The 11,486-nt window shown below is 44.6% G+C and overlaps 2 protein-coding genes across 5 annotated transcripts in view; both read left to right on the forward strand.

The window, feature by feature from the left end:
- The window catches only part of LOC119185370 (venom metalloproteinase antarease TserMP_A-like), an 84,247-nt gene extending 74,071 nt beyond the window's left edge, over positions 1-10,176 (forward strand). For all 4 annotated transcript variants that reach the window (XM_075870464.1, XM_075870463.1, XM_075870461.1 and 1 more), the window contains one exon: positions 9,778-10,176. In XM_075870464.1, coding sequence (XP_075726579.1) covers positions 9,778-9,894 — 117 coding nt within the window. In that variant the 3' untranslated portion in view covers positions 9,895-10,176. The remainder of the gene's footprint in view (positions 1-9,777) is intronic.
- On the forward strand, positions 2,874-6,979 carry LOC142768972 (uncharacterized). The gene has a single exon (XM_075871637.1). The coding sequence runs from the start codon at positions 3,076-3,078 to the stop codon at positions 3,934-3,936; it is 861 nt and encodes a 286-aa protein (XP_075727752.1). The 5' UTR covers positions 2,874-3,075; the 3' UTR covers positions 3,937-6,979.
- Positions 10,177-11,486: the final 1,310 nt, after the last annotated feature.

The following is an 11,486-nucleotide window of genomic DNA, read 5'->3' on the forward strand; positions in this document are numbered from 1 at the left end:
TTCTGCGCAGCGTAACTGACTTGGACGGCAACCAGGTGCGCTCTCATGTTCCCTTGGGATGTGATGTAGTAACCGGCGTGATCTATGACATAGATGTGGCTATATCCAATAATGACTTACAATTTCTTGTCAAGTCAACAACTGATACTCCAGTTGTTGATGTCACCCGGCTAGGCAAGTCTCGCTGTGTGAAGATTGCGTTTAAGAGCACATCACTCCCCTCTCATGTGAAGGTGGGATACTTCAGACATGCTGTGCGGCCTTTCATTCCAAAGCCTCTCCAGTGCCGTAAATGCATGAAACTTGGACATGTGAGCAGCATCTGCGAGAATTCGGTGTTATGCCAGCGCTGCACCGAGCCCCATGAAGCGGATAAGTGCATCGCGACTGTCAAGAAATGCTCTAATTGCAATGAATCCCATGAAGCCACATCGAAGGACTGCCCGCGGATTCAGAAGGAAATTGCCATCTTGACGGAGATGGTGCGCGATCACTCATCTCATCGAGAAGCCGCAGCTAAAGTCAGAAGGCGTCGTTCACGTCGACGTCGGTCTTCAAGGAAGCCCGCTACCTCCTCGACACGTTTGCCAGATCCCTCATCAGTACCACCTCCTTTGCCTCCCATACCAAATGCCGTGGAAAAGGCTGTAAAGGACAAAGCCAGTGAGCATACCCTAACTGCGACAGAGAGGCCTGCACTTCAAAGGGAAACACCATCAAGTGAACCGAAGGAGTTTCTAGACGGCCAGTCCGCGATCCCGGTTCGAGATCTTTCCAACCAAGACAGGCAAGTGACTGCAATCGTGCAATCATTAATCGCCACGATTCACACGCTACTGAGCAGCACACAATCTCCGTCTGCTAAGAGTACACTGCAAATACTGGATGCACTGAATCCAGTTCTAGCTAACGTCGTATAAGCACAATGGCTCAACAAAATCTCATCTTCCGCACTGAAATTAAAAGTGTGTCAATTTTTCAGTGGAATTCCCGAGGCATGAATTCCCGTATCTCGGACTTTCGCCAATTTGTTCGGGCCAATCAATCCCTATACTTGTCATATGTGAACAAAACGTATCAACGCCTTATAGATTGTCCGGTTATGAAGCTTTTTGTTCAGCCGCTTGCGAAGAACGAAGCAAAGTAATTGTTTACATTCGCACAGACTTGACTTATCTTTCGCACCCAATAAGTTCAAATGATGACAATCAGTACGTGTGTCTTCGTGTAAAGAAGAATGCAGTTTCGTTCACACTTATTGGTGGATATGTATCTCCGTCATCGCGATTTGACTGCGACAGATTAAAAGACATCCTAATGAGGACCGATGGGCCTTGGATCATCACCGGTGAATTCAACGCCCATCACATGCTTTGGGGGAGCACTAGGATGAATGCCAGGGGCCGGAACATTGTTACATTCGCTTCCGATTACGACCTTTCCATCATGAACGATGGTGCCCCCACATATCTGCGGGGTCTCACGTATGGCAGTTGCCTTGACCTGACGTTGGTGTCACGGTGCTTCTTTCCCAAAGTTAAATGGTTTTGCGATATTCAGACTCATGGGAGTGATCTCATACCCACCTACGTGACGATCGATGGTATCATAAAAAAATTTCTTCCGGTGTTGCAATTGGCACTGACTGGTCGATGTTTACATCGCGTGTTGAGGACGCTTGCCAAGAAGGCCTCGCCTGCAGCCTGGAAACTACCATAGCGGAAGCTATGCAAGCGTCCAAATGTAAATTACCATTTTCGTCTAAAATAACACAGTTTGACATCGAACTGGAAAGATTACGAGCTATACAAAGGCGTGCTGAATGTTGATACAGACGCACAAGATCAATTTACGTTCTGAGGGAAGCAAGGCGGCTCCAGAAAAAGATTCAACGACGCATTTACAAGCTGGAGAGCGAACGCTCGAAAACATTCTGCGAATCTCTAGACCCTCATAAACCGCTGTCATTTATCTGGAGAACAGTTCGTGGTGTTCGCTCCTCTCCGCAACAACGGCACTCTTTTAAAGCTTTGGCACTCCGTCATGGAAAAACAGAACTCGAGGTGGCTGAAGAATTTTGCACGAGAGTTGCCGGGAATATTATGAACGAGAGCATCGACGCCATGATCGTTCCTGAGACGCGATTACCAGAAATGGACATTCCATTCACCATGGAAGAACTGGAAGGTGCGTTAGTCGCTTCTAAGCGCATGTCATCGCCAGGTCCTGATGGTATTACTTATAGTGCGTTGGGACACCTTGGACAAAAAGCCAGAAAAGAACTTTTAACATGCTTCAACAGCTCCTGGCTCGGCGGCAGTGTTCCGCGAGAATGGAAAATAAGTCGATTAATACCACTTTTGAAATCGGGAAAATAACCATTGGACTTGACAGCGTACCGCCCTATTGCCCTCGCAAGCTGCCTCGGAAAGGTGATGGAAAGAATGGTTCTATTTCGTCTCGAGTGGTACTTGGAACGATACACCAAATACCCTTCTTGCATGGCAGGCTTTCGTCGGGGCCGCTCCTCCATTGACTGTGTCCTTGACTTATCGACATTTGTGCAACAAGAAAAAAGTCGCAAGCGCATATCAGTGGCACTCTTGCTTGACGTGAAGGGTGCATATGATAATGTAGCTCACGATGTCATCCTCACTTCTCTCGCAGCAATGGGCATTGGTAAACGAATGTTTCAATGGATGAAAGATTATATAACTGGCAGGGGTTTCTTCGTGCAAACATATGAGGGTAAAACTGCTGAACATTACACCTACTGCGGAGTACCTCAGGGAGGTGGAGGTTCCGCCGGCGCTTGCGCATGCGGTAGCGCCGGCGGAACATGGCTTCAGCTGTCCTGGAAGCGACGAAGGCAGCGCATGCCCTCTGCCTATCGTCAAATGCCTGGCTCGACCAGAAGAGGGACTCTGGGCAGCTGAGCTCAACCAAGCCTGGACGGTTGCATCATCATCGACATCCACGAGCCCGACACCTATAAAAGAACAAGGACCTTCAACGGAGCGCTGTGGGCTTGGTGTCTGTGCCACTGCACGGATCACTAATCAATTCGCTCCCGCTATGCAGGTTGGTGAGCCCTACGTTGTCTTTTCGAAAAGATCTGGTAATTACTTTCTGGTACAGCTGCCAAGCCCGCATTGCTGTATGGTTATTATTGCCGAGTGTGTCCATGTAATTCGTGCACTACTAATTCTAGCTGGAGATGTTGAAACTAACCCTGGCCCTTCAAATATCTCTGAGAACCTTCTTGCTGAATTGCGTAAGCTATCTACAGGTCAAACACAACTAATTGCAGAAGTACAGGGCTTGAAGTCTCAGCTCGGTAACACCGATAAAACAATTGGCGAACTGAACAAAAGATTATCAGACCTTGAAAGTCATTATCAGTCTCTGGTACCACTTCGAAAAGAAATAGAAGTCCTGCGCGTTAACACGGAGCAGACCTCCTGCAGAATCTTTGCACTAGAAGCCCGTATTGATGACGCTGAAAATCGCTCAAGGCGAAACAACCTAATATTTTACGGTATCCCGGACCCTTCCGCATCTGAAACATTTTCTGAATCGGAGCGGCTGGTAATGAATCTTTGCCGGGACAACCTACAGGTTCACTTAGAACCAAGAGATATCGAACGCGCGCATCGTCTCGGTCGACATTCACCTGAACGCTCCCGGCCCATAATCGTGAAGATTGCTCTGCACAAGACAAAAACTGCAATATTATCGAATGGTCGCAAGCTTAAGGGGACAAGTTACGGCATAGGTGAAGACTTCTCACGCTCAGTCCAAAATGCTAGAAAACAACTAATTGCTTTTGCGAGAAGTAACAACAAGCCATTTTCAATGCACTTCAAAACACTGCACATGAATCAGAAGCGCTACATTTTCGACGCCGAATCAAACACCGTCAAAGAACTATCGTAGCAATCAAGCCACCGGGAAAAAAAAACGACCGCTGTTGCGGTTACTAGCAAAACTCTTTCACTTTCTGTTATTTACACTAACATTCGCAGTTTCCTACCCAAACGGGAACTTATATCTAGCACTGTATCATCCTCTGAAAGCAATGTGCTATTACTTACCGAAACGTGGTTAACTGATGACATCCGTGATGACGAAGTTCTGTCAGAATTACCAAACTTCCAGTTGTACAGGAATAACCGCGCATCTACTCGTGGTGGCGGTGTACTCATTGCTGTTCACGAGCAATTATCTTGCTCAGTCGTACATATTAAAACAGAGCTAGAAATGCTCTGGGTACTTATTAAGGCACATCCTCAGTCCGTTGTACTGGGCGTTTGCTACCGACCACCCCGTGCTAGTTCCAATTTTAGCAACCAACTTAATCAGGCCATGTGCCAGCTCACGTCTGCTCATCCAAACGCGCACGTACTTTTATTCGGTGATTTTAACTTCCCACAAATAGAATGGCGCACCAGCAATGTGCATTCATCTACGGGTGTAGGTGAAGCTAATGCGTTTCTTGATATTTGCCTAAACTTCAACATGACCCAACTAGTCACAGAGCCAACACGTGTATCGCAAGATACAGCCAGTGTCCTGGATCTGATACTAACCAACAATCCTGAAAGCCTGTCACGCATTCACTATCTACCCGAAATCAGTGACCATAAGACAATTCACGCCACTTTTTCTTTTCAACCGCTTAAACGAGAAACCTACAAAAAAACGATCCATCTATATGACAGAGGGGATTACGAAACAATAAACGAAGCTCTTAGCGCATTCTTCCACACTTTCCAAGCAACTTTACATCAACACACAGTAGATACGAATTGGACCCGCTTTATCGGTAAACTGACGGAGCTAACCGATAAATTCATACCTAAAGTCAGCTTCACAAGCACCTGCAACAAACCCTGGTTTACTAAAAATCTAAAACGCCTTGAAAATAAAAAGAAACGTTTATTCCGATCTGCCAAACGTGCAGGTCAACCGAGTGTATGGGATAGGTACTATGAGGCTGACCGCAATTATCTTTTAGCCCTGCGCAAAGCAAAAAACTTCTTCTATAACACAGACCTACCCAAGCTACTGCAGACTAATCCCAGACAGTTCTGGAAAACACTTAAGGCTGACAAACCGCGTGACACTGTACTAACCCTTGAATCTGGTGAAGCTATTACTGACGGGGAATGTGCGAATCTATTCAACGCTTCTTTTGCTACAGTTTTTACTGATGAACCAAGCATACACTCCCGCATACCTTCACTTGGCTTTAATTGTAATCATGACATGCCAGCAATCAATTTCTGCGCAAATGGAATATTGTCTATAATAGAAAAAATGAAATTGTCATCCTCTGCGGGCATGGATGGTATCAATTCCAAAATTCTAAAAAATGTTAAAGAGAGTGCTTCGCTTTTTCTTGCTCTAATATTTTCCCAGTCCCTTTCCTCAGGAATCATCCCATGTGACTGGAAGATAGGGAAGGTCGTTCCGGTCTTCAAATCAGGCGATAGAAACTCTCCACTTAACTATCGCCCCATCTCCCTAACAAGCGTCCCCTGCAAGATCATGGAGCATGTCATCTACTCCCACATAATGAATTTTCTCGACAGCAATAATTTTTTTCACCCTTCACAACACGGCTTCCGCAAGGGGTTGTCGTGTGAAACACAGCTGGCAGCCTTCTTGCATGACATTCATACTAACCTCGACGTTAACGTGCAAACTGATGCCGTTTTTCTTGATTATGCTAAAGCATTCGATAAGGTGCCTCATCAACGATTGTTCGCTAAACTTTCCCAACTAAATTTACATCCCACCGTCATAAAATGGATAATAGAGTTCCTTACTAATCGATCACAACGCGTCGCTGTAAATAACCACCTGTCTACTGCCATCCCAGTAACATCAGGTGTCCCTCAAGGCTCCGTCCTTGGCCCGCTACTATTTTTAATCTATATTAACGACTTACCTTTGCATGTAACCAGTAATATACGTATGTTCGCAGATGACTGCGTTGTCTACCGCACAATACTAAACACCTCTGACCAGTTAACCTTAGAGAACGATCTTACTAACGTTTCGAAATGGTGTACCACTTGGTTAATGACACTAAACGTAAATAAATGCAAAACTATGTCATTTACGCGTAGCAATAATCCGCTCATGTTTCCGTACACAATCAACAGCTTACCCCTAGAACTGACTAACTCTTATAAATACCTAGGTGTCACCGTGACTAGCGATCTGATCTGGCGTACGCATGTCCAAAACATCATTTCATCGTCTAACAAAACCTTAGGCTTTTTAAAACGTCACCTCAAAAGTGCTCCAATGCAAGTAAGATTACTTGCCTACACATCACTATTGCGACCGAAATTGGAATACGCATCCGCCATCTGGGACCCGCACCAAGCATACCTCATCTGCGCTCTAGAATCAGTTCAAAACCGTGCAGCTCGCTTCATTCATTCTTCGTATTCATACGACATCAGCGTCACATCACTAAAATTACTATCCAATCTTCCATCGCTCGCTCTTCGTCGGCGCATTTCTTCTCTTTGTCTTTACCATAAATTTTTTCACAGTTCAATCCTGCATCAACCATCTTACATCAAACCCGCAACACGCATATCAGCCAGGACAAGCCACACGCAGCAGGTTTCATTAATGCGCGCTCGAACATCAACATTTCTCGCGTCATTTTTTTCCCGCACAGCAAAAGACTGGAGCGACCTCCCTTTTTCCATTGTCGACATAATATGTCCATCTTCTTTTGCACAACATGTCACTGACCATCTTCTAACAAATAACCTTTAAGTGCTTTTTTGAATTACATGTTGGTTACGTGTGTTATTTATTGTACATGCATATTTCCTTGTAATATGAAGAAATGTATATAGTTGAAACCCATGTATTGATTACGTTTGTTAAATATTATTCCCACCCCTTATGTAATACCCCCATTGGGGGTCTTTAAGGAAAATAAACTGACTGACTGACTGACTGACTGAGGTGTTTTAAGCCCCACATTGTTCAATGTGGCCCTCATTGGTCTGGTGAAGGTTCTGCCAAAGTCGGTGTGCCTATCCATATACGCCGATGATATTTGCCTCTGGAGTGCTGCAGTTACTCGCCCTCAGGTGCGTGCACGAATACAGCGGGCAGCAACCCTCACAACAGCCTACCTTCAGAAGCAAGGCGTAACTATATCAACTGTGAAGTGCGCGTTGATGGCGTGTACACGCAAACCAATGACGCCATACCCTGTTTACATCAATGGGCAGAGTGTCAAATATTCATGGACGCATTGTTTCCTGGGCATAATACTCGACAGAAGTCTTTCGTGGAGCCCACATTGTGCGTACTTAAAGAAGAGACTGCTATCTATTGTGCATATAATGAAATTCATGTGCGGGAAAGCATGGGGAACTTCTGTGGCCTCCATGCTACAGCTGTACAGAGTCCTATTTCTGGGTCTACTGCGCTACAGCTTGCCGGTACTGACTAACACTTGAAAATCGAATACTCATTCCTTGGAGAGTTTGCAGGGTCAGGCACTGCGTATCTGCCTACGACTGCCCCGATGCGCTTCTACTTATGCCACAATCATGCTTGCCAAAGACCATCCGGTCAAGACATACAGAGTTGTAGATTGCCTCAGAGCGCACATTCGACATGCTAGCCGTGTCCCCGACCACCGCTTGGCCCTTCTACCCTCAGGAAGACCACGTGCTACGTTTTCAGACGTCATAGCCAAGCACCTAAACAGCATTCCATCAGGTTATACGCCAGCTGTGAGAATGGCATGTCCTTTGTGGTGCCTCGACCAGCCACAAGTACGTCTAGAAATTCCGGGAATCAAAAAGAAAAGCAATCACTGCAGAGTAGCATTCAAGCAAGCAACACTGCTATTATTACATGAGTTGTACTTAGACCGAACGCAGATATACACTGATGGGTACGTCTCGTCCAGCAGCTCATCAGGTGCCGCTGTAATTCCTAATTCCAGCTGCAGCAATGACCATCAAGTTTAAGTTGTCGCATATGACTACATCTACGGCATCAGAGCTTGCTGCTATAAGGGCTACTTTACAATATCTCGTTCAAGAACTTCCAGGAAAATGGGTCAAATTCTGTGATTCGAAGGCAGCGCTTCAGAGTTTGCAGTCTGGCATGCGTAGGAGGAGTCATGACCGATTGGTACAAGAAATAAGACATTGCCATCATGAAGCTCTAGCACGAGGGCATGATAATATATATCAATGGCTGCCTGGACATATCGGTATTACCGGAAATCAATTAGCCGATGATGCAGCCCGCTCAGCCCATGAAGGAACCCATGTTGTCCCGATTCCTCTATCAAAGAATGATGCAGCAAGATAACTTTACCTGCTGGCTCGAGATCTCACACGTACGTTCTGGTCGTCTACCAGCTTCCAAAGGTGTCAATTTTATGAACTGGATCCTTCGCTCAAGCTAAAGCTACCATCACAACTTTCCCGTTCCAATGCGACACTGTTATGCCGCCTTTGCTTGGGTGTTGCATTTTCAAAGGTGTACTCTTTTCGCGTTGGTATGACAGACACCTCTACATGCGACTTCTGCGGAGCTGATGAGACCATCGAACACGTCCTGTGCAGCTGCGCTTGCTACGACACACAGCGATGCCAGCTCCGGATGGTTTTGAATTTTCTTGAACCCGGACCATTTTGTGTACAGAAGATACTGGGACCTTAAGCATCTGCCTCAGTTGCGCAGAAAGCAACTAAAGCACTGCTACTTTACCTAAAGTCAACAAACCTGAGCGACCGCCTGTAGACTGTGTGTGCTCCCCGAGTGTGCTCGTGATTGTGTGTACCTTCTCATCTCTCTGCAACCTTTTTTCTCCACTTTATCCCTTACCCAGTGCAGGGTAGCAAACCGGATGCGCGTCTGGTTAACTTCCCTGCCTTTCCTTGCATCTTTATCTCTCTCTCTCTCTCTCTCTACATAAAGCGGCAACATTTATACTTTATATTTGGTTAGTGCTCTGTGGGCTTAGACGCAGAGATTGCAAATCTAGGAGGAACACCAGTTTTTCGTCGTTCCTTGAGAAGATTAAATATTCTGAGGTGGTACTCTAAGTTTCTAATCATATCCCTACTAGTCGTATGCTGGGAACTCGAAACACTACCTGTGCTCAAATATGTATGAGCACGGATTTATTAACTGACGAGAAAGAGGGCAGTGCTATTGGCGACGCTCTTCTCGCTTACGTATATCCTAGAGGCAGGGAGCGTGAGTAGAGCAATCAACTCTTGCCTTGCTGTGCTGCTTTGTCCGAGAACATTGCGGAAAGTACTTGATGGACAATATTAGCTCTTCCTATTAGCGACACAAACTTTGTGCATTGAGTACTAGAAACGTCATTGTATTTGACCAATTGGGAAGGAAGAAGCTGAAGGGCAGCCTTGCATAACTTCCTCTTCCCATCACGTAATTCCTTGATTTTTCTATTTCTCCTTGCTTTTATTTATTAGTGGTTTTGCTTGTTTCTGGAATAAAGGTAACATTGCTATGAGGTCTTTGGGATAATTTGCAATACTACAAGTTATGAAGTGTCCCATCAACAGCATACTGGCCGGATGGTTGCAAAATAGACTACAGAGAAATTTTGAATGTATGAGTGCACCAAATAACTAAGATGTATGATTGATCACCTAGGTATTCATTACTTTGCACTCTAGTACAATCGCTAAAGGTGCGATTAAGCATAGAGTGACGATAAGTAACGGTTATAACTTTTTTTTACAGACATGCTACAAAGGAATTTGCGACACTTTCAACTGGGATGAAATCAGGAAAAAACATCACACTAACAGGACGTTTAATGATATTGAACCACCTATTTCATCGCTCTACATTGCCTAAACGCTATTTACAGCCCTCTAATTACGCAGGTGCTCTTTGTGTGAAGTAGCGCCGACAAACATCCCTGCTGAAATCGCCTACAGAAATATAGGGAAACCAGTTTGCATTATTATTGAACTATCAGTTTTGCATGGCTGCATTGTAAGAAACATTACTGTTATCATAGAGCCAAATGAATAAGATGACTGATTCTATTCCCGTAATTGTTATAAGTAAAACTTTTGTTTCCATGTTTCATCATTCGGTAAAGAGAATAATAAAGTATTGTTTTAAACAACATTACTTCTTGTGTTTTTGTTCTTTTATTATTGTAATTATTTCTACATTTCCATATTCAAATTTAATTTTGTGACATGAATGGTCTGCCCTAAATTGTTGACGTTGAATAGCTTTTGAGTACACGTGCTCCATCAATAAACACGCTCTCTGATCAGGCACACAAACGTCAACAAGGAAATTCCATTTGCCTCAAAGAGCCCGAGGCTGTGTCCAATAGGCAACGACAACTATTGACAAGGATGTAGCCTGCCTCAAGTTGTAACTATTAAGGGCTGAAGAGGCATTTCCTGCAGAAGCAGGGAGGACATGAAACAGTCCACCCTCATACCAGCTTCAGAAATACCAATTGTAAAGCTTCACCCACGTACCTGCTTCCACATGCATAATCCTTTGAAAAATGTTGACGTGCATCGATTCAATTGCAGACTTATAACGACGCGTGCAAACAAGCTTGATACAAAGTATCTTCCTTTTTTCTTCTGTTCCTAACAAAACAGCGCACATTATTAAAGGTGTCGCACACAAAGAGCAGACGTTGCCTATCTCAATCATGGTGCCAGAAATCGAGCGGCGTATCTAGAATTTATATGCGGCATCAATGCCATGACATCTATTTACACCCCTAATGGAGGTAAAAACTGCTGTAAATGCCCAAGAATCTTCTTTGTACAAGGCAACTAAACAGTCAGCATTATAAGCTGGCATAGAAAATAGCGCGTTTCCAAACAATTGAGAGACTCTCGCTGTTCTCCACTGTATTCAAATTCGTGCATAACCAGCCGGAACAAACTTAACTATCCTAAGGAAATCTTATGCAAAATTCATATTCTACAAAGAGAAAAAATATATCATCACACGGCCAATTTTTATAAAAAATTGGTCAAAAATTTCTCAGTGCGTTGAAGTTGTCACGTGGTCCACAAGTGGTCTGGGATGGATTTTAAGTAAAAAAAATTACTGCAACATGCGATAAATGCCACGACATCATCGATCTTGCTCATATGCTCTGGCGTTGCTCCGCGTTACGCAGCGACAAGGAAAATGATGAAGAACAATAGGACGCAGCTTTGCGCAGTCTTAGATTAGAGGGATAATTACGGGCAGTCTAACGAATCCGCGAAAAGGCTGAAAGACTAAGTATTTCGGTCCCTACGTGGGAGCAGCCCGCGTCGGTCTATAGGACACTAGCACGACCTATTGGACCTTAATAAAGTTCTTCCATCCATCCATCCTCGAAACACTTCCCTCTGTGTGTTCGAGTGCCTTCCTATCGTTCATGTTTCCTATCACTAGCCTTTTAGTACGTGAATATT

The sequence above is a fragment of the Rhipicephalus microplus genome, chromosome 8, assembly GCF_043290135.1.
Source record: "Rhipicephalus microplus isolate Deutch F79 chromosome 8, USDA_Rmic, whole genome shotgun sequence".
NCBI classification, from domain to species: domain Eukaryota; kingdom Metazoa; phylum Arthropoda; class Arachnida; order Ixodida; family Ixodidae; genus Rhipicephalus; species Rhipicephalus microplus.

Coding starts and splice junctions, on each gene's coding strand:
- LOC142768972 (XM_075871637.1), top strand. CDS start 3,076: ATGCAGGTTGGTGAGCCCTACGTTGTCTTTTCGAAAAGATCTGGTAAT.